The sequence below is a fragment of the Scyliorhinus canicula genome, chromosome 1 (genome assembly GCF_902713615.1).
Source record: "Scyliorhinus canicula chromosome 1, sScyCan1.1, whole genome shotgun sequence".
NCBI lineage: Eukaryota > Metazoa > Chordata > Chondrichthyes > Carcharhiniformes > Scyliorhinidae > Scyliorhinus > Scyliorhinus canicula.
Genome location: NC_052146.1, coordinates 118,057,425 through 118,078,522, shown reverse-complemented (window position 1 = coordinate 118,078,522; position 21,098 = coordinate 118,057,425). Strand labels below are relative to the sequence as shown.

Sequence of the window (21,098 nt, the reverse complement as noted above, 5' to 3'; positions counted from 1 at the left end):
TCAACGCGTTCCCGGCTGACCACACAACCCCCTCGTGGACCCCCGACCAAAGACTACCCCAGGCCTGTGCCGCGCGCCCGCCCGCCCATCATGGGGGGCTACCCTGCTATTTCTGCGGCCAGTCCCAAAACCCCCAGCAGTACTGCCCGGCCCGTAACGCGAACTACAGCAGCTGCGGGAGAAAAGGACATTTTGCAAAAGTTTGCCTGGCCAGGTCCAAGAACTCTAACTCACAGGCCCGATCCTCAGACTCACAGGCCCCGCAGTGTGGCAGCGTGTCTGCTGACTCCGCCCTCTGCAGACGCGTCATCAGCCTCGTGCTATCCGTGGGGGCAGCCATCTTCCAGCCCTCATAGCACGTGCGACTCACGGGGGCCGCCATCTTGGCCATCCTCCCCCACGCGGCAGGCCACGTGCGATCCATGGGGGCTGCCATCTTGGATTCCATCTTCCTCACCGCCCGCCACGCTCGACCAATGGGGGCCGCCATCTTGGCCGCCATCTGATACGCCGCTCGACACGTACGATCAACAAGGGCAGCCATAGCGGAGTCGCCCCAGCACCTCCGACCACGCCGGCTACCCGCAGCTCAGCGCGGTCACCCTAGACCAGTCGCAACCCGTGTCGCGTCTTTTCGTCCGATGTCACTTCGTCCAACGACACTTCGTCCACGTCTTTTGGTCCAACGTCTTTTTGTCCGCCCGTCTTTTGGTCCAACGTCACTTCGTCCAATTATCCAATTACAAATTAACTCCGTATAAAACCATTTAATTGATAAAATGCAAGTACAATACAGCAAGTGAATTTAATTGTTAAAATGCAAGTAATTGATAAAATGCAAGTAAAATGCAAGTTGAAAAATGCAGTTAAAAAGTTAAAAAATCTAAAAGTGCAGTTAAAAATTCTAAAAGTGCAGTTAAAAAATCTAAAAGTTTACTAATTACATAAAATTCCCGAAATTACTTAAAATTGATGTAAATTGTAAATTCCCGAAATTCCCTAAAAGTTAGATTTCCAGAACTGTACCCGAGAGAGAATAATGGGGAGAGGACAAGATGATTTGATATTCTACAATTCCGACAGACACAGATATAAGTGGGAGTCTAATTGGATTTAGACAATGAGTGCAGTTCTGAAAGAAGCAGATTTATTTCTCGATTTTCGTCGAGTGATTAAAACCTCTGGTTGGCAGTGGGTTCTGACATTACAGGTCTGAAATGATCAAATATTCCATCAGATACAATGGCTCTCATCACGCTGCAGCATACATGGGTGAATATCCTGCAGCTTTTCTTAATAATGTCTGGAGATCAAGCAGCACAAATGCAGAACTCAACATCAAGAGGCGAAATAGGTGGAGAGGATCCTTGAGCAGTAACATTGAAAAACTAAATTAAACTTTTTGTAATTGGATAATTGGACGAAGTGACGTTGGACCAAAAGACGGGCGGACAAAAAGACGTTGGACCAAAAGACGTGGACGAAGTGTCGTTGGACGAAATGACGTCGGACGAAAAGACATAGCACCGTCGCAACCCAAGCACCTCCGGAGCTCTATGATGACCTTCCGGGTAAACGGGCACGAGACGCCTTGCCTTTCGACTCCGGGAGCACAGAGAGCTTCATTCACCCGGATATGGTAAGACTCTGCTCGCTCATAATTTTCCCGGCGCACCAAACCATCTCCCTCGCCCCTGGGTCGCACTCGGTGCAAATCAGAGGGTGCACTACCGCAACCTTAGGAATACAGGGCGCCGAGTACGCCAATTTTAAATTATATGTGCTCCCAGACCTCTGCGCTCCTCTTCTATTGAGACTAGATTTCCAATAAAACCTCAGGAGCCTAACCCTGAAGTGTGGGGGGCACCTCCCCCCACTCACCATATGTAGCCTCGCGACCCTAAAAGTTGACCCTCCCTCACTCTTCGCAAACCTCACCGCTGACTTCAAACCAGTCGCCACCAGAAGCAGGCGGTATAGCATACAGGACAGGACTTTTATCAGGTCCAAGGTCCAGCGACTCTTGCGGGAGGGAGTCATCGAGGCCAGCAATAGACCCAGGAGAGCTCAGGTGGTGGTCGTCAAGAACGGGGAAAAGAACCGGATGTTTGTAGATTACAGCCAAACCATAAACCGGTACACGCAACTCGATGCGTACCCCCTTCCCCGGACTGCAGACATGGTAAACCAGATCGCACACTACCGGGTGTTCTCCACGGTGGATCTGAAGTCTGCATACCACCAGCTCCCAATCCGCCCGGAGGACCGCCACTACACGGCTTTTGAGGCAGACGGCCGCCTTTTCCACTTCCTCCAAGTCCCCTTTGGCGTCACGAACGGGGTTTTGGTGTTCCAAAGAACAATGGACCAAATGGTGGACCAGTACGGGCTGCGGGCCACATTTCCGTACTTGGACAATGTCACCATCTGCAGCCATGATCAGCAGGACCACGACGCCAACCTCCACAGATTTCCCCAAACCCTAAACCTCACGTACAACAAGGAGAAATGCACAACCAGACTAGCCATCCTCGGCTACGTCGCGGAAAACGTCGGGATTCTAGGACCCGACCCTGACCGTATGGAACCCTCCTGCAACTTCCCCTCCCCCACTGCACCGAAGAGGTGCCTCGGGTTCTTTTCATATTATGCACAGTGGGTCCCCAACTATGCGGACAAAGCCCGCCCACTAATCAAGGCCACCATCTTCCCACTGGCAACTGAGGCCCGTCAGGCCTTCAGCTGCATCAAGGCGGACATCGCTAAAGCTGCGATGCACGCGGTGGACGAGTCCGTCCCCTTCCAGGTGGAGAGCGACGCATCAGAGGTCGCTCTTGCCGCTACCCTCAATCAAGCAGGCAGACTGGTAGCGTTTCTTTTGGCACACCCTCACCACCTCCGAAATTCGGCAGTCCTCAGTCGAGAAGGAGGCCCAAGCCATCGTGGAAGCCGTACGGCACTGGAGGCACTGTTGGTAGGAGGTTTACCCTCGTCACTTACCAACGATCGGTAGCCTTCATGTTCGACAATATGCAGCGGGGCAAAATCAAGAACGATAAGATCTTGAGGTGAAGGATCGAACTCTCCACCTATAATTACAATATAGTATATCGTCCTGGGAAGCTCAACGAGCCCCCAGATGCCCTGTCCCGCGCACATGCCCCAGCGTGCAAGATGACCGACTACGGGCTATCCACGATGACCTCTGCAACCCGGGAGTCACCCGGCTTATCCACTATATCAAGGCCCGCAACCTGCCCTACTCCACCGAGGAGGTCAGAGCCATGACCAGGGACTGTCAGATCTGTGCGGAGTGTAAACCGCACTTCTATCGACCAGATAAGGCCCACCTGGTAAAGGCATCCCGGCCCTTTGAGCGTCTCAGTATCGATTTCAAAGGGCCCCTCCCCTCCAATAACCGCAATACATATTTCCTCAATATTATCGATGAGTTCTCCCGCTTCCCCTTTGCAATCCCTTGCCCCGACATGACCACGTCCACTGTCATTAAAGCCCTACATAGTGTCTTCACCTTGTTTGGTTTCCCCAATTATGTCCACAGTGACCGGAGCTCGTCGTTCATGAGCGACGAACTGCGTCAGTACCTGCTCAGTAAGGGCATCGCCTCGAGCAGGACTACCAGTTATAACCCCAGGGGAAACGGGCAGGTGGAGAGGGAGAACGCGACGGTCTGGAAAACCATCCTACTGACCCTGCAGTCCAGGAATCTCCCAGTTTCCCACTGGCAGGCGGTCCTCCCCGATGCGCTCCACTCTATTAGGTCCCTACTTTGCATGGCCACAAACAAGACCCCTCATGACCGCCTATTTGTTTTCCCTAGAAGATCCACCTCAGGGGCCTCGCTTCCATCCTGGCTGAAGACACCGGGGCCAGTCCTACTCAGAAAGCACGTCAGGAGCCAGAAGTCCGATCCTCTGGTAGATAGGGTCCAGCTCCTACACTCCAACCCCCAGTACGCTTATATCGAACACCCCGATGGCCGACAGGATACGGTCTCCATCCAGAACCTGGCGCCCGCCGGTTCCACCATCACCGCCCCTCCACCATATCCCGTCCAACCTACCATGACCAGAGTCCCCGCCCCTATATGGCTCCCGCGCTCCCTCCAGCCCGCCATCCCCCCTTCACCGGTCCACAGGAACGAAGCTCCAGAAGAGACGCTCCCGGAGTCCACGTCTGTTCCCGCACCGGCGCCCTCACTACCGATGCCAGCACGGACGAGTTCGACACCTGGGCCAGCAACAATGCCAGAGCTTCGCCGATCACAGCGCACAATCCGTGCGCTGGACCGGCTGAACTTATGAAACCGTCACCCCCGTCGGACTTCATTTTTTTAACAGGGGTGAATGTGGTGAATGTATTATGCCAATAATCCACCATCGTATTTGTATCTGTGCTGTTGCCCTTGTATTTGTATCGGTGCTGTTGCTCCTGTGGGCTCCTCCTATGGGCCATTGTATGGCATTATCCATAGGGGAACATGTTGGGGCATGTTTGGCTCCTCCCCTTGAAGGGAGGTATAAAGAGCAGTCGACCTATAGGCGGTTCTCAGTATTGGATCAGTCGCAGGCAGGCACTGTTCTAAGTTGATTAAAGCCACGGTTTACTTTTACTCTTGTCTCGAGTGAATTTATGGTCGCATCACCCGTGAAAGTGCGCAGGCTGCATAATGTCATTATGATGCCCTCAGAGGGCCAAGAGGTAGAATTAATAGTTGCAATGGACACAGAGAAGGTCTTTGATTGGGTAGAGTAGGCGTATTTGTTGGAGGTGCTGGGCCGGTTTAGGTTCGGACAAGCGTTTGTGGATTGGGTTCGTCTATTGTACAGGGCGTCAGAGGCAAGCGATCAGATGAACCGGACGAGTTTGGGGTACTTTGGGTTACATCTTGGGTTGAGACAGGGGTGGCCATTCTCCCTGTTGCTGTTCGTCTTGGCGATCTCCCTGTTGCTGTTCGTCTTGGCGATAGAGCAGTTCGTAATGGCGCTTCAGAGCGTCGAGGTGTTGAGCGGGAGGGTTGCCGAGCATAGGGTCTCGGTCTATGTGGACAATTTGTTATTGTATATCTCAGGCCTGGTGGCAGCATTGGAGGGATTATGGAGATTTTGAGGGAATTTCTTCGGCTTTTAGGCAACAAATTGAACATGGGGAAGAGCTAGATGTTTCCGATTAATTCTAGAGGGCAAGAGAGGAGGTTTGGGGAGCTGCCGTTCAGGGTGGTGGGGGTGAGTTTAAGATATCTAGGTATCCAGGTGCTGCAGATCTGGGCCCAACTATACAAATTGAACTTGTCACAATTGGCAGAAGGAATGAAGGCTGATTTCAAGAGGAGGGATGTATTGCTGTTGTTACTAGCTGGGTGCAGACGGTGTAAATGACGGTGTTGCCCAATATCTTGTTCGTGTTCCAGAACCTCCCTATCTTTGTTCCCAAGTCCTTTTTCAGGAAAGTTAATAAAATAAAATAAAATAAAATAATCGCTTCAAAGTAGGCTTCAATGAAGTTACTGTGAAAAGTCCCTAGTCGTCACATTACGGTGCCTGTTTGGGGAGGCCGGCACGGGAATTGAACCCGCGCTGCTGCCTTGTTCTGCATTACAAGCCAGCTGTTTAGCCCACTTGCTAAACCAGCCCCCTTGCTAAACCAGCCCCTTAAGGGATAATTTTGGGGTTTGTGTGGCCAGGGAACATTGCAATGATGAGGAAAAGGGCAGTGGAGGAGAGATCGGTTTCGGGAGGATGGAGGTGGTGTCGTATAGGGGAAAGAGCTTGAGAGCACTGTTGTTGGCACCTCTTCTGTTCTCGATGGTCAGGCACTCCGTGAGCCCGATGGTGGTTTCGGCATTATGAGTGTGGAGCCAGTACAGGCAACATCGTGGGCTGGAGGGCATGTCGTTATGGGTGGAGAAATGTGACAACCATAGGTGTGTGCTGGTGAGGCTGGATGCGAGGTTCCGGGGGTGGCTGCAGGTGGGGATAGAGTGCTTTCGGGACTTGTTCATAAGGGGCAGGTTTGAGGGGTTGAAGGAGTTTTATGAGCGAACGGCTTTAGGTATCTCCAAGAGAGATTTCGTGAGGAGAGAGGTGCTGTCCTTCCTGGGCTGTCATCTCCGGTGTTGTAGGAAAAGTTGTTGTCGGAGGACAATATAGGGGAAGGTGTTGGATATTTACAAGGAATTGATGGAAAGGGAGAACATGCCGGTGGAGGAGAGTAAGTGCAAATGGGAGGAGGCTGGGAAGCCTTCCGGAGGGTAAACCTGTCCTCTTCGTGTGCGAGATTGAGCCTCATCCAGTTTAAGGTGGTGCATAGGGCTCACATGACGGTGGCAAGGTTGAATTAGTTATTTGCGGGAGTGGAAGACAGGTGTGGGCGGTTTGGGGATGCGAATCACGCCCACATGTTCTGGGTGTGTTTGAAACTGAGCAGTTTCAGGCAGGGGTTCTTGGACGTTATGTCCGAGGTTCTGGGTGTGGGGGCTGTTCGGAGTCCAGAGGTGGCAATATTCGGTGTGTTAGAAGATCCACGAGTCCAAGTGAGGAAAGGGGCCGATGTATTAGCCTTTGCCTCCCTAATAGCCCGGAGACGGATTTTGTTCAGTTGATAGGACTTGGATCCACCGAAGGCAGGGTATGGGTGAGTGACCTGGCAGAATTCATGTGTTGGAAAAGGTCAAGTTCGCTTTGCAGGGCTCGGCAGAGGGGTGTGAGTTAATGCCCAATGTGTGCGTGCGGTGATATTGTCCGAGGGTGGAGGGTGTGGGGGACCCTCAAGCTCACTTAGAGATCAGGGCAACCTTTCAAAATGGCAGCCAATCTCAGAGGAGCCGGTCTGGCCAATGAGTTCAGCTCTCAATGATGAAAATAATTCTATAATTATGGGCTAAATCAGTAAAAAAACTCCCCAGTACCAAAAAGTGTGGTTAGATAGTGGTTGGGGAACTCGCCGGTAGAGCCGTTGGGAAACTCCCAGCAAACCCCACCACAAATAACACTTTTCCATTTGATCACGCCCTATATCTTTTCCACTGGTTGGAGCCTATAAGAAATTGACATATATATGTAAAATGCCAACTTCATAAGGTGCTAACAGAGTAAAATGGTATATCCATATCACAAAAAGAGAGAGAGAGACAGACACAACTATCATCAGATGCAGAAACAGTCTCCCAAAAACAAGTTATTGCGAAACAGGTACCAGTTAAGATCAAAACTTGAACTGAGCAGATTTTGACATCGCTGAAACTGAAGACGGTTTTCCCAAATGTAGCCACTTAACCTCTACCTGGTAATTAATTGCTGTAAGGATCTAAAGTCATCCCCTCCCGCCAGCCCAAACTTCTCCTCCAATGCCTTCATGCTCGAAAAGCTCCCTTCCAGGAACAGATCACCCACCCTCACAATCCCCGCCCTCCGCCACAGTCAATACCCACCATCCATGTTCCCCGGGGCAAATCGGTGATTGCCGCTGATTGGGGTCCACACCGATGCTCTCACTTCCCCTATATGCCTCCTCCACTGGCCCCAGATCCGCAGAGACGCCACCACTATAGGGCTGATGGAGTACCGCATCGGCGGGAGCGGCAGAGGCGCGGTAACCAGGGCTGCCAAACTGGTTCCCCTGCACGAAGCAGCCTCCAGCCCCTCCCAAACCAACCCTGTGCCCACCATCCATTTCCTTATCATCGCTATGTTGGCCGCCCAGTAGTAATTGCTAAAGTTCGGCAACGCCAGCCCCCCCTCCCCTCTGTTCCTTTCGAGCATCACCCGCCTCACCCGCAGGGATTTCCCCGCCCAGACAAATCCCAGGATAATTTTATTCAGCCTCTTAAAGAAGGACCTCAGGATAAAAATGGGGAGACACTGAAATATGAACAAGAATCTCGGGAAAATCGTCATCTTCACAGTCTGCAACCTCCCCGCTAGTGACAGCGGGAGCGCATCCCAACTCCGAACCTCCCCCTCACTCGTCCCACCAATCGGGACAGGTTGAGCTTATGCAACCTACCCCAGCCACGTGCCACCTGTATCTAAAGCTTTCTCCTACCAGCCTGAACGGCAACACCTTCAGCCTACTCTCCTGCCCCCTCGCCTGAATTGCGAACAACTCACTCTTAGCCATGTTCAATTTATATCCTGAAAACCGGCCAAATTCCCTGAGGATTTCCAAGATACCGTCCATCCCCGCCATTGGGTCCGATTGGTATTTCAGCAGGTCATCCGCGTATGACGAGAATTTATGTTCCACTCCTCCCCCAGACCAGCCTTTTCCAGTCCCTTGAAGCTCTCAGAGCAATTGCCAGCGGTTCTATGGCCAGCTCGAACAGCAGTGTGGAGAGAGGGCAACCCTGTCTCGTCCCGCGATGCAGTCGAGATGTGACCATCAATTCACTCGGAACACGAGAGGAAGTAAACTGTGGTTTTAATAGTCTTACAACTGAGCCTGCCTGTGACCAGAAGAACTGAGAGCAGGCTCACGGCTGCAGCACTTTATACTTCCGGTAGTGGGAGGGGCCATGGGCAGAGCCAAGGGTGGAGCCTTGTACAAGCTCCTCATCTCCCCCTATGGGCAGAGCCGCGCAACGGCTCACAGACAGAGCCCACAAGGACATAATAGTATGCAATATAATAGTGCGAATTACAATACAGTATGAATTCACCACATTCAACCCCTGTAAAAAAAAGCAAGTCCGGCGGGGGTGACGGGTCTACAAGTTGAGCCGGTCCGATGGCCGAGTCGTTCTTTGGGATTGGCGGAGCCCGGTTGCAGCCTCTTCGGGTGGCTGGGTGGTGACGGCCGGTGCGGGTATGAGGGTGGACTCCGGGGGTGTTTCGGTCCGAGCTTCATTCCTGAGCGGTGCGACGGGCAAGGGGGGGGGGGGGGGGGCGCAGGAACCCTATGGGCACGGGGGCGCAAAGCATGGGCAGGGAACCTATAGGCACGGGAGCACAGGGCGTGGGGGGCTGGGTGGGTGTAGTGTGAGGGGTACCTCGGCGGTGATGGTGGTGGATCCTGCAGGCGCCAGGTCCCGGAGGGAAACGGTGTCCTGATGGCCGTCGGGGTATTCAATGAAGGCATAGTGGGGGTTCGAGTGAAGCAGTAGCACTCTCTCTACTAGCGGGTCCGTTTTGTGTGCCCGGACGTGCTTCCGGAGGAGAACTGGGCCCGGTGTCCTCAACCAGGATGGGAGCGAAGCCCCCGTGGTAGTGCCCCTAGGGAAAACAAATAATCGTTCGTGAGGGGTCTGGTTGGTGGCGGTGCATAGGAGGGACCTAATTGCATAGAGCGCGTCGGGGAGGACCTCCTGCCAGTGGGAGGTCGGGAGATTCCTGGACTGTAAGGTCAGTAGGACGGTCTTCCAGACCATCGCGTTCTCCCTCTCCACCTGCCTGTTCCCCCTGGGGTTGTAGCTGGTAGTCCTGCTCGAGGCAATGCCCTTGTCGAGCAGGTACTGACGCAGCTCGTCGCTCATGAAGGGCGAACCCCTGTCGCTGTGTACGTAGCTGGGGAAACCGAATAGGGTGAAGACACTGTGCAGGGCTCTGATGACTGTGTGGGAGGTCATATCGGGGCATGGGATAGCAAAGGGGAAGCGGGAGAATTCGTCGATGACGTTAAGAAAGTACACATTTCGATAGGTCGAGGGGAGTGGCCCGTTGAAATTGATGCTCAGGTGTTCAAAGGGCCGGGAAGCCTTTACCAAGTGGGCCTTGTCTGGTCTATAGAAGTGCAGTTTGCACTCCGCGCAGATCGGGCAATCCCTGGTGATGGCTTTCACCTCCTCGGTGGAGAAAGGCAGATTTCGGGCTTTGACGTAGTGGGCGAGCCAGGTGACCCCCGGGTGGCAGAGGTCATTGTGGATAGCCTTCAGGCGGTCGTCTTGCGCGCTGGCGCATGTGCCGTGGGACAGGGCATTTGGGGGCTCGTTGAGCTTCCCCGGTCGATATATATCGTAATTATAGGTGGAGAGTTCGATCCTCCACCGCAAGATTTTATCATTTTTTATTTTGCCCCTTTGCGAGTTGTCGAAGATGAAGGCAACCAATCTTTGGTTGGTAATGAGGGTGAACCTCCTACCTGTGAGGTAGTGCCTCCAGTGCCGTACGGCTTCCACAATGGCTTGAGCTTCCTTCTCGACTGAGGAGTGTCGAAGTTCCGAAGTGGAAAGGGTTCGTGAGAAGGCGACTGGTCTCCCTGCCTGGTTCAGAGTGGCGGCGGGAGCGACTGCTGAGGCGTCGCTCTCCACCTGAAAGGGGACGGATTCATCCACCGCCCGCATGGCGGCATTGGCGATGTCCACGGACCGGCTCAACTTGTAGACCCGTCACCCCCGCCGGACTTGATTTATTTATTATTATTTTTTTTTTTACAGTGGGTGAATGTGGTGAATTCATACTGTATTGTAATTCACACTATTGTATTGCATAGTATTATGTCCTTGTGGGCTCTGTCTGTGAGCCGTTGTGCGGCTCTGCCCATAGGGGGAGATGAGGAGCTTGTACAGGGCTCCACCCTTGGCTCCGCCCATGGCCCCTCCCACTACCGGAAGTATAAGGTGCTGCAGCCGTGAGCCTGCTCTCAGTTCTCCTGGTCGCAGGCAGGTTCAGTTGTAAGACTATTAAATTGATGTGACCAACAATTCACTCGGAACACGATTGGAACTAAACTGTGGTTTTAATAGTCTTACAACTGATGTCGTCCTGTTGGTCCTTACACTAGCCTCTGGGGCCTGATACAACAGCCTAACCCAGTCAATGAACTCCTCCCCGACCCCAAACCTTCCCAGCACCTTCCACAGATAGTCCCACTTGACCCGGTCAAAAGCCTTTTCCGCATCCATAGCTACCACTATCTCTGCCTCCCTGCTCTCCGAGGGCATCATGATCACATTAAGCAGCCTTCTTAGATTGGCCGCCAGTTGCCTACCCTTTACGAACATAGTTTGGTCCTCCGCAATTATGTCCAGTACACAGTGCTCAATTCTAACCGCCAAGATCTTGGCCAATAACTTAGCGTCTGCGTTGATCAAAGAGATCGGCCTGTAAGACCCACAAGCCTCCGGGTCTTTATCCCGTTTCAGAATAAGCTAAATAGTAGCCTGCGACATCGTCGGGGGTAGGACCCCTCTGTCTCTTGCCTCGTTAAAAACCCTGATCAGCACCAGCCCCACGGTAGAACATAGAACAGTACAGCACAGAACAGGCCCTTCGGTCCTCTCTCGGCAAACTTTTCATAAAACTCCACCCGACTGCATGACCCACAGGCCCCCCAATACCTCTTCGATCCTAACCAGGACCCCCAATCCATCTACCAACCTCCTACCCACTCTTGGGAAGGTCAGTCCGTCCAGGAATCGCCTCATCCCCTCCGGTCCAGGGGGGGGGTTCCGAAGTGTACAGCTTACAATAAAAGGCCCTAAACACCTTGTTCAGCCCTGCCGGGTCCCCCACCAGGTTTCCTTCCCCATTCGCTATCCTTCCTACCTCCCTAGCTGTTTCTCTCTTCCTTAGTTGCTGTGCGAGCATTCTGCCGGCCTTCTCTCCATGCTCATATATCGCGCTGTTTGCCTTTCTAAGCTGCTCTCCAGCCTTGCCTGTAGTCAGCACCCCGAACTCGGCCTGCAGCAATATTCTTTATTATTTGTTCACAAAACTGGACTATTTCTTTCTGGTTCGCATATTTTTCTTACAGTATATCAAATTTAAAATATACACCATTAAGAACAGGTGTTCCCACTTACCCCTCTGGGTTTTGGGATACTCTCGCATTTAACATCAACAGGGTTCTTAAAAATAGCTTTTAAGATTGTGATAAAAACATCAAAAACTGTCAGAAAGGTATGCAAATACATGTTACCATTCCTCGCATGTAAATGGAATTAAAATCAGTTTCTTCATTTCTTTATGCTCTAGTCCTTCTACTCCACCACTCCTGCCCCCACACCCCCCAAACACCGAAAATTCCAAATAGTTATAGTTAGGCATCCCAAATATACAAAATTCTGTGCTTCCAATCAAGGTCACACTTACCAGTACAAGCCATATTCAACAAAAGGGAACAGAAACAAAACTGGACCACTCAGGAAAAATGTTCAATGTAAACAACGGAACCTGTAAAATGAGCATAATGCAAAAAATTTTTAAATGTAGAAAACACTCATTTCAGAAAACTAACTGTTTAGACCAGCAAGTTATACAGCTTATTAAAAAAAAATCTTGTTCAAAAGCAGAGACAATGAACTGTAGCTTGGTCTAGTTGTTGCATTGCATTTTTATAGCACTTTAACATAACCAACCATCTCAATAGGCTGAGCAAGATCAATTAAAACATTTTTTTGACACCATGCCACAGAGGCAGATAGCAGGACAGATGACTGGCCAATAGCTTGATCAAAATGGTAAGCTGAAAGGAGCATCTTAAAAGGATACGGGATAGAGAACTATAAAGAAAACATTTCAGAACTTAGGGCCAAGGCAGCAAAAAGCACAGCTGCTGATGACAGTGATTTCATAGAATTTACAGTGCAGGAGGCCATTCGGCCCATCGAGTCTGCACCAGCTCCTGGAAAGAGCACCCCACCCAAGGTTAACACCTCCACCCTATCCCCATAACCCAGTAACCCCACCCAACACTAAGGGCAATTTTGGACACTAAGGGCAATTTATCATGTCCAATCCACCTAACTTGCACATCTTTGGACTGTGGGAGGAAACTGGAGCACCCGGAGGAAACCCATGCACACACGGGAAGGAAGTGCAGACTCCGCACAGACAGTGACCCAAGCCGATATCAAACCTGGGACCCTGGAGCTGTGAAGCGATTGTGCTATCCACAATGCTACCGTGCTGCCCTTAAATTGGGAACATACAGAACTATACAGCTCAGAGATTCAAAAGGCTCAATGGGCTAGAAGGGATACAAAGACAGTGGGGTGAGGCCATGTACGGATTTGAAAACAAGGACAAGAGTTTTAAAATTGAGGAGTTGTCAGATCATGAGCCAGTGTAGGTCAACAAGCACTAGAGCGACAGACAATAATAATAGTCTTTATTAGTGTCACAAGTAGGCTTACGTTAACACTGCAATGACGTTACTGTGAAAATCCCCGCGTCGCCACACGACAATTTCGGGTACACTGAGGGAGAATTCAGAATGTCCAAATTCACCTAACAGCATGTCTTTCGGGACTTGTGGGAGGAAACCAGAGCACCCAGAGGAAACCCATGCAGACATTGGGAGAACGTGCAGACTCCGCACAGACAGTGACCCAACCTGGGAATCGAACCCGGGTCCCTGGTGCTCGGAAGCAACAATGCTAACCACTGTGCTACCGTGTCACCCATAGACGAATGAGACTTAAAGCAAGTGAAGATCAGGAAACAGGATTTTGGAAGAGCAAAAGTGTATGTAGACTGGGAAATGCCCCAAAAGACATAGGAATAATCAAGGATAAGTGGCAAAAAAGGTTTAAATGAGGACTTTAGAAGATGAGCTGAAACAAGGTTGATATTGTACAGTTGGAAGGAGGTGATCTTAGCAAGGTGTGGATGGAATCTCATCTGCAGGTTCATCACAATTCTAGGGTTGCAAATGGTCTGGTTTCAATCTTCCCAATATTTAGAGAGAATATATACACCCATCCCGTATTGGTGTCAGAAAAGCTGTGGTTTTGTAAAATCCTTTCACGGGATATCGGTGCGTGTCGTTGGCTAGATTCATTTATTGCCCATGAGAGTTGGTGGTGAGCCCCTTTCTTGAACTGTTGCAGAACATCTGGTGTCGGTACACCCACAATGCTTTTAAGAACAAAGAACAAAAAAGAAAAATTACAGCACAGGAACAGGCCATTCGGCCCTCCAAGCCTCTGCCGATCCAAAAATGTTGCCTATTTTCTAAGGATCTGTATCCCTCTGCTCCCTGCCCATTCATGTATCTGTCTAGATACATGTTAAATGACGCTATCGTGCCTGCCTCTACCACCTCCGCTGGCAATGCGTTCCAGACACCCACCACCCTCTGCGTAAATAACTTTCCACGCATATCTCCCTTAAACTTTTCCCCTCTCACCTTGAACTTGTGACCCCTAGTAATTGAGTGCCCCACTCTGGGGAAAAAGCTTCTTGCTATCCACCCTGTCTATACCTCTCATGATTTTGTAGACCTCAATGAGGTCCTCCCTCAACCTCCGTCTTTCTAATGAAAATAATCCTAATCTACTCAACCTCTCTTCATAGCTAGTGCCCTCCATACCAGGCGACATCCTGGTGAACCTCCTCTGCACCTTCTCCAAAGTATCCACATCCTTTTGGTAATGTGGCGACCAGAACTATACGCAGTATTCCAAATGTGGCCAAACCAAAGTCTTATACAACTATAACATGACCTGTCAACTCTTGTACTCAATACCCCTTCCAATGAAGGAAAGCATGCCGTATGCCTTCTTGACCACTCTATCGACCTGCGCAGCCACCTTCAGGGTACAATGGACCTGAACACCTAGATCTCTCTGTACATCAATTTTCCCCAGGGCTTTTTCATTTACCGTATAGTTCGTTCTTGAATTGGATCTTCCAAAATGCATCACCTCGCATTTACCCGAATTGAACTCCACCTGCCATTTATCTGCCCAATTCTCCACTCTATCTATATTCTGCTGTATTCTCTGACAGTCCCCTTCACTATCTGCTACTCCACCAATCTTAGTTTCATCTGCAAACTTGCTAATCGGGCCACCTATACCTTCCTCCAGATCATTTATGTATATCACGAACAACAGTGGTCCCAGCACGGATCCCTGTGGAACACCACTGGTCACAGTTCTTTATTTTGAGAAACTCCCTTCCACTACTATTCTCTGTCTCCTGTTACCCAGCCAGTTCTTTATCCATCTAGCTAGTACATCCTGGACCCCATGAGACTTCACTTTCTCCATCAGCCTACCATGGGGAACCTTATCAAATGCCTTTCTGAAGTCCATGTATATGACATCTACAGGCCTTCCCTCATCAATCAACTTTGTCACTTCCTCAAAGAATTCTATTAAGTTGGTAAGACATGACCTTCCCCGCACAAAACCACGTTGCCTATTACTGATAAGCCTATTTTCTTCCAAATGGGAATAGATCATATCCCTCAGTATCTTCTCCAGCAGCTTCCCTACCACTGACGTCAGGCTCACCGGTCTATAATTATCTGAATTATCCCTGCCACCCTTCTTAAACAAGGGGACAACATTAGCAATTCTCCAGTCCTCCGGTACCTCACCCGTGTTCAAGGATGCTGCAAAGATATCTGTTAAGGCCCCAGCTATTTCCTCTCTCACTTCTCTCGGTAACCTGGGATAGGTAAGAAGAAGAGAGTTCCAGGATTTTAACCCAGCGTGACAAATGTAAGGAATTAGAGGGGTCAAAAGAGGTTGCATTGAGATAAAGCAAATTCTATTACCGTACACTTGGAACTTCTATGTGTTTTAAAATCTATCAAAGGAAGCATGACGATGAGAAATTAAAAGGGGTCAAAGGGTTGGATAGGGTTATAGATATGTGAAGGAGAACATTATGTGAAACACAAATGTGGGCAAGCGTGAAGTTACCCACTTTGGTTGAAGGAAAATAAAAAGTAGATTTTTAGAAAAAAACAGAGACAGACTGGTAAATGCTGTTATTCAGATAAACCTGGACATCTTTGAACATGAATCAAAGAGTTCACATCCAGTTACAACTTGGAAAGCAAAAAGTATGTCAGCCTTTATTAGAAAAGGTTAGAACTATAAGAGCAAAGAAGTCTTACCGCAATTGTTTAGAGCCTTGGTAAGACAATCCCTGGAGTAGCGTGTACAATTTTTCTATCTATAGCCAAGGAAGGATATACTTGTCTTAGAGGGAGCACAAAGAAGTTCGACTAGACTGATGGGAAAAATTTGATATTCAAAAATTATACTTTTGCCAACTACAGTCATGCTATGATCTGGGACCCTTGTTTTTCCATCTCTAGCTCCTAGTGGCCACAGCAATCATTCTCAAACGGAAAAGAGAATGAAAATTTATAAGTATCTAGCTGTGTTGACACATATGCTTCATGACCGCTTAGTTTGCAGTATAGGGCAGCACGGTGGCCTAGTGGTTAGCACAACTGCCTCACAGCGCTGAGGTCCCAGGTTCGATCCCGGCTCTGGGTCACTGTCCGTGTGGAGTTTGCACATTCTCCCCGTGTCTGCGTGGGTTTCGCCCCCACAACCCAAAAATGTGCAGAGTAGGTGGATTGGCCACGCTAAATTGCCCCTTAATTGGAAAAAATAATTGGGTAATCTAAATTTATATATTTTTTTAAAAATAGTTTGCGGTATTAACAATCTCGACATTGTGGGTGAAGGTTCTGGTGAAAATCCCAGCAGGCTCTGCAGATTTCTTTCACAGGAGTGCGCCGCTTGGGGTGTGAACAAGCTTCAGGGAATACAGGTAAAATGTTGTTCGGCGCCACCCCCCTCGCCGCCTTTCAGCAACTACAACAGACCGCTGCGAAGCAGTAGGCCCAAAGTCTCGAGGCCATAGGCTGCGGCGTGCCGACTCCACCCCATGAAAAGTGTAGACCAAGTCGCCGAGGTTGGCGGCAGCATGAGGGGCAGCTCCCTGACCGCCCGGGACGAGGAAAGCATCGGCCCCATACCAGGATGCTATAATTGAACGACCCTGAAGCTGGAGGCGAATCAGAAATGCAGCTGAACTGCGTGGCTGTGCTGCAAATGGCCCCTATTTGCATCCCTGTAGGGTCAACGGGCACTTAATTCAAATTAAGTTAGATCCAGGTGCTGCTGTCATGTGCCACACATGTTCGACTGGACTCGACACGGGGAGGGGAGAGTCGATTGTCATTAGCCCATTCACTGCCCACCTCACTACATATACATGGGAACATATGCCAATTGTGGGCTCCAAGGTCGCCCTGATTGTCTACGGACAGTGGGCGGCACGGTAGTACAGTGGTTAGCACTTTGCTTCACAACACCAAGGCCCCAGGTTCGATTCCCGGCTTGGGTCACTGTCTGTGTGGAGTCTGAATATTTTCCCAGTGTCTGCATGGGTTTCCTCAGGGTGCTCCGGTTTTCTCCTACAGTCCAAAGTTGTGCAGGTTAGGTGGATTGGCCATGCTAAATTGCCCTTAGTGTCCAAAAAGGGTAGGTGGAGTTACTGGGTTAGGGTGGAGGTGTGGGCTTAGATGGGGTGCTCTTTCCAAGGACCGGTGCAGACTCCATGGGCCGAATGGCTTCCTTCTGCATTGTAAATTCTATGATTCTATGAATCATTAAGCCTTCTCCTCATTGTGATGCAGGGGGGGCAGCCCCAACCTGCTAGGTCAGGATTGGCTACACCATTTGCAGATCGACTGACAGCACATACTCAAGGTGGAAATGGACAGCTTATATGAGGTGCTGCTGAAATTCTTCCATGTTTTCAGGCCCGGCCTTGGAAAAATTAAGAGGGCGACGGTGAAAATCCAAGTGCATCTGCAGGCCCTATCTCATTTTTTTCGTACTCGGTCAGTTCCCTTGTGTGATCGTTGAAGTCAAGGCTGGGCTGCAGTGATTGGAGAGACTCAGTATAATTCAACTGGTTTATTTCATCAACTGGGCGGTGCCGGTGGTTCCGATAATGGAACCGGATTGGACTGTCTGCCTTTGCGACGATTACAATCAACCACCAATACGGCTTCACGTTTGGACAGCTACCCACTTCCTCGAATTGAAGATCTCTACGCCACGCTGGCAGGTGGTTCTACATTCACAAAGTTAGTTAGGAGCAATGCTCTTTCACAGCTCAAACTGCACAAGGCCTCGAGAAAATACGTTACTATCAATATTCAAAGGCTTATGAGAGCTTCTTTGACATGCGCTGTGTTTCAGCAAATTACAGAAGGTATATTATAGGGCCTCTCGCTGATTGCCGTCTCTCTTGATGATGTGTTGGTCACGAGGGCCATAGAGGCTGAACACCTGAAAAATCTTGAAGCCGTGTTGCAGCTATTCTCAGAGTATGGCATCCGTCCTACATAAAGCAAAGTACGTCTTCAATGCGAAGGAGTGGCATATTTAGAGTACCGGGTTGATTGGGATGGCCTACACCCAGTCGCCGACAAAGTACAGGCAATCGAGATGGTCCCCGCATTACGTGACGCTATGGTGCTTCGCTCCCATTGGGGGTCTGATCAATTATTATCACCGCTTCATAAAAAATTTGGCGGTCGCGTCAGAGTCAAACGTTTTCATCAGCATGTTTACGGCCATCATTTTTCCCCCTAATTTCAGATCATAAGCCACTGTTTGGTCTGTTTTGCGAAGGAAATACTGCTGATTTTGTCAGCTTGGATCCAGATGTGGGCTCTATGCGTTTGATAAGGTTCCCCACGGTCGGCTATTGCAGAAAATACGGAGGCTGGGGATTGAGGGTGATTTAGAGATGTGGATCAGAAATTGGCTAGTTGAAAGAAGACAGAGAGTGGTGGTTGATGGGAAATGTTCAGAATGGAGTTCAGTTACGAGTGGCGTACCACAAGGATCTGTTCTGGGGCCGTTGCTGTTTGTCATTTTTATAAATGACCTAGAGGAGGGAGCAGAAGGATGGGTAAGTAAATTTGCAGACGACACTAAAGTCGGTGGAGTTGTAGACAGTGCGGAAGGATGTTGCAGGTTACAGAGGGACATAGATAAGCTGCAGAGCTGGGCTGAGAGGTGGCAAATGGAGTTTAATGTGGAGAAGTGTGAGGTGATTCACTTTGGAAAGAATAACAGGAATGCGGAATATTTGGCTAATGGTAAAATTCTTGATAGTGTGGATGAGCAGAGTGTGGAGTCTGCACATCCTCCCCGTGTGTGCGTGGGTTTCCTCCGGGTGCGTGGGTTTCCTCCGGGTACTCCGGTTTCCTCCCACAGTCCAAAGATGTGCAGGTTGGGTGGATTGGCCCTGCTAAATTGCCCTTAGTGTCCAAAATTCTATGATCTATGATTAACCTAGGACAAAAGTTTGGCACAACATCGTGGGCCGAACGGCCTGTTCTGTGCTGTATTTCTCTATCTCTCTATCTATCCCAGCGAGAGGCCAGCTGTTAGTTCTAAAAGAACTTCTTGCTGCACATCCAGACATTTTCAAAATGAAAATGCTGGCCAGGTGTTAAATCTGGTGGCCAGGCATCAAATTTAATGTTGAGCTGGTGACCCAGCACTGCCCTGTTTGTCAAGCCCATCGGAAGTTAAGACCATAAGACAGAGGAGCAGAATTAGGCCACTCAGCCCATCGAGTCTCCTCCGCATTTCAATCATGGCTCATATTTTTCTCATCCCCATTCCCCATTCTCCTGCCTTCTCCCCATAACCCCTGATCCCCTTCTCAAGAACCAATTTACCTCTGTCTGAAAGACACTCAAGTGATTTGGCCTCCACAGCCTTCTGCGGCAGAGAGTTCCACAGATTCATCACTTTCTGGCTGAAGAAATTCCTCCTCACCTCGGTTTTAAAGGATCGTCCCTTTAGTCTGAGATTGTGTCCTCTGGTTCGAGTTTTTCCTACAAGTGGAAACTCCTCTTCACGTCCACTCTATCCAGGCCTCGCAGTATCCTGTTAAGTTTCTGAAAGATCCCCCCCATCGTTCTAAACTCCCAACGAGTACAGACTCAGAGTCCTCAACCGTTCCTCATACGACATGTTCTTCATTCCAGGGATCATTCCAAGGCCAGCACATCCTTCAACAGATACAGGGCCCAAATCTGCTCACAATAGTCCAAATGGGGTTTGACCAGAGTCTTATACAGCCTCAGAAGTACATCCCTGCTCTTGTATTCTAGCCCTCTCAACATGAATGCCAACATTGCATTTGCCTTCCTAACTGCTGACTGAACCTGCACGTTAACCTTAAGAGAATCGTGAGCAAGGACTCCCAAGTCCCTTTGTGCTTCTGATTTCCTAAGCATTTCCCCATTTAGAAAATAGTCTATTCCTCTATTCTTCCCACCAAAGCGCGCAACCTCACACTTATCCACATTGTATTCCATCTGCCACTTCTTGTCCCACTCTCCGAGCCTGTCCAAATCCTTCTGCAGCCTCCCCGCTTCCTCAATACTACCTGTCCCTCTACAGATCTTTGTATCATCTGCAAACCTAGCAACAGTGCCTTCAGTTCCTTCTTCTAGATTGTTAATGTATATCGTGAAACGGTGTGGTCGAAGCACCGAGCCGCGAGTCTCATCACTAGTCACCAACTGCAATCCTGAAAAAGACACCTTTATCCCCACTTTGCCTTCTGCCAGTCAGCCAATCCTCTGTTCACGCCAGGTTCTTACCCTAAACACCATGGGCTTTTAACTTACTTAAATCTCCTATGCAACACCTTGTCAAAGGCCTTGTGGAAATCTAAATAAATCACATCCACTGGTTCTCCTTTGTCTAACTTCCTTGTTACCTCCACAAAGAACTCAGATTTGTCAGATATGACACCCCTCTTGACAAAACTGTGCTGACTCAGTCCTATTTTATCATGCACTTCTAAGTATTCCACAATCTCATCTTTAAATCTTACCATGAGGCTAACCGTCCTATAATTTCCCGTCTTCTGCCTCCCTCCCTTCTTAAACAGCGGTGTTACATTAGCCACTTTCCAGTCCTCGGGGACGCAACCTGCCTCCGGTCATTCCCAAAAGATCACCACCAATGCCTCCACAATCTCCTCAGCTATCTCTTTTAGAACCCTGGGGTGTAGTCTATCCAGTCCAGATGATTTATCCACCTTCAGACCCTTCAGTTTCCACAGAACCTTCTCCTTAGGTGATGGCCACTACACTCACCTGTGCCCCATTCTCCTGGAGTTCTAGCATCCCACTGGTGTCTTCCACCATGAAGACTGCTACAAAGTAACTATTCAGTTCCTCTGCCATTTCTTTGTTAAGTGGCCTGGACCACCCTGGGCCCGGCATTCACGCAGATCTCGCTGTCTGGTTTTAAGCGCAATGCTTCTCATCTTGGCTGATGCACACTAAAAGTGGCTGGATGTCCTCAAAATGGCATCCATCACTCCTGTGCAACCATTGAACCATGG

General features: G+C 49.7%; 1 protein-coding gene across 5 annotated transcripts in view; it reads right to left on the bottom strand.

The window, feature by feature from the left end:
- Nucleotides 1-21,098, bottom strand: part of LOC119966640 (stathmin-like) — a 71,325-nt gene that overhangs the window by 29,732 nt on the left and 20,495 nt on the right. For 4 of the 5 annotated variants that reach the window (XM_038798709.1, XM_038798716.1, XM_038798700.1 and 1 more), the window contains exon 2: nucleotides 12,048-12,128. In XM_038798709.1, the coding sequence (XP_038654637.1) occupies nucleotides 12,048-12,060 (13 nt within the window). In that variant the 5' untranslated portion in view covers nucleotides 12,061-12,128. Of the gene's footprint in view, nucleotides 1-12,047; nucleotides 12,129-15,807; nucleotides 15,907-21,098 lie in introns of those variants that run through there. The other variant, XM_038798690.1, reaches the window with a different exon arrangement.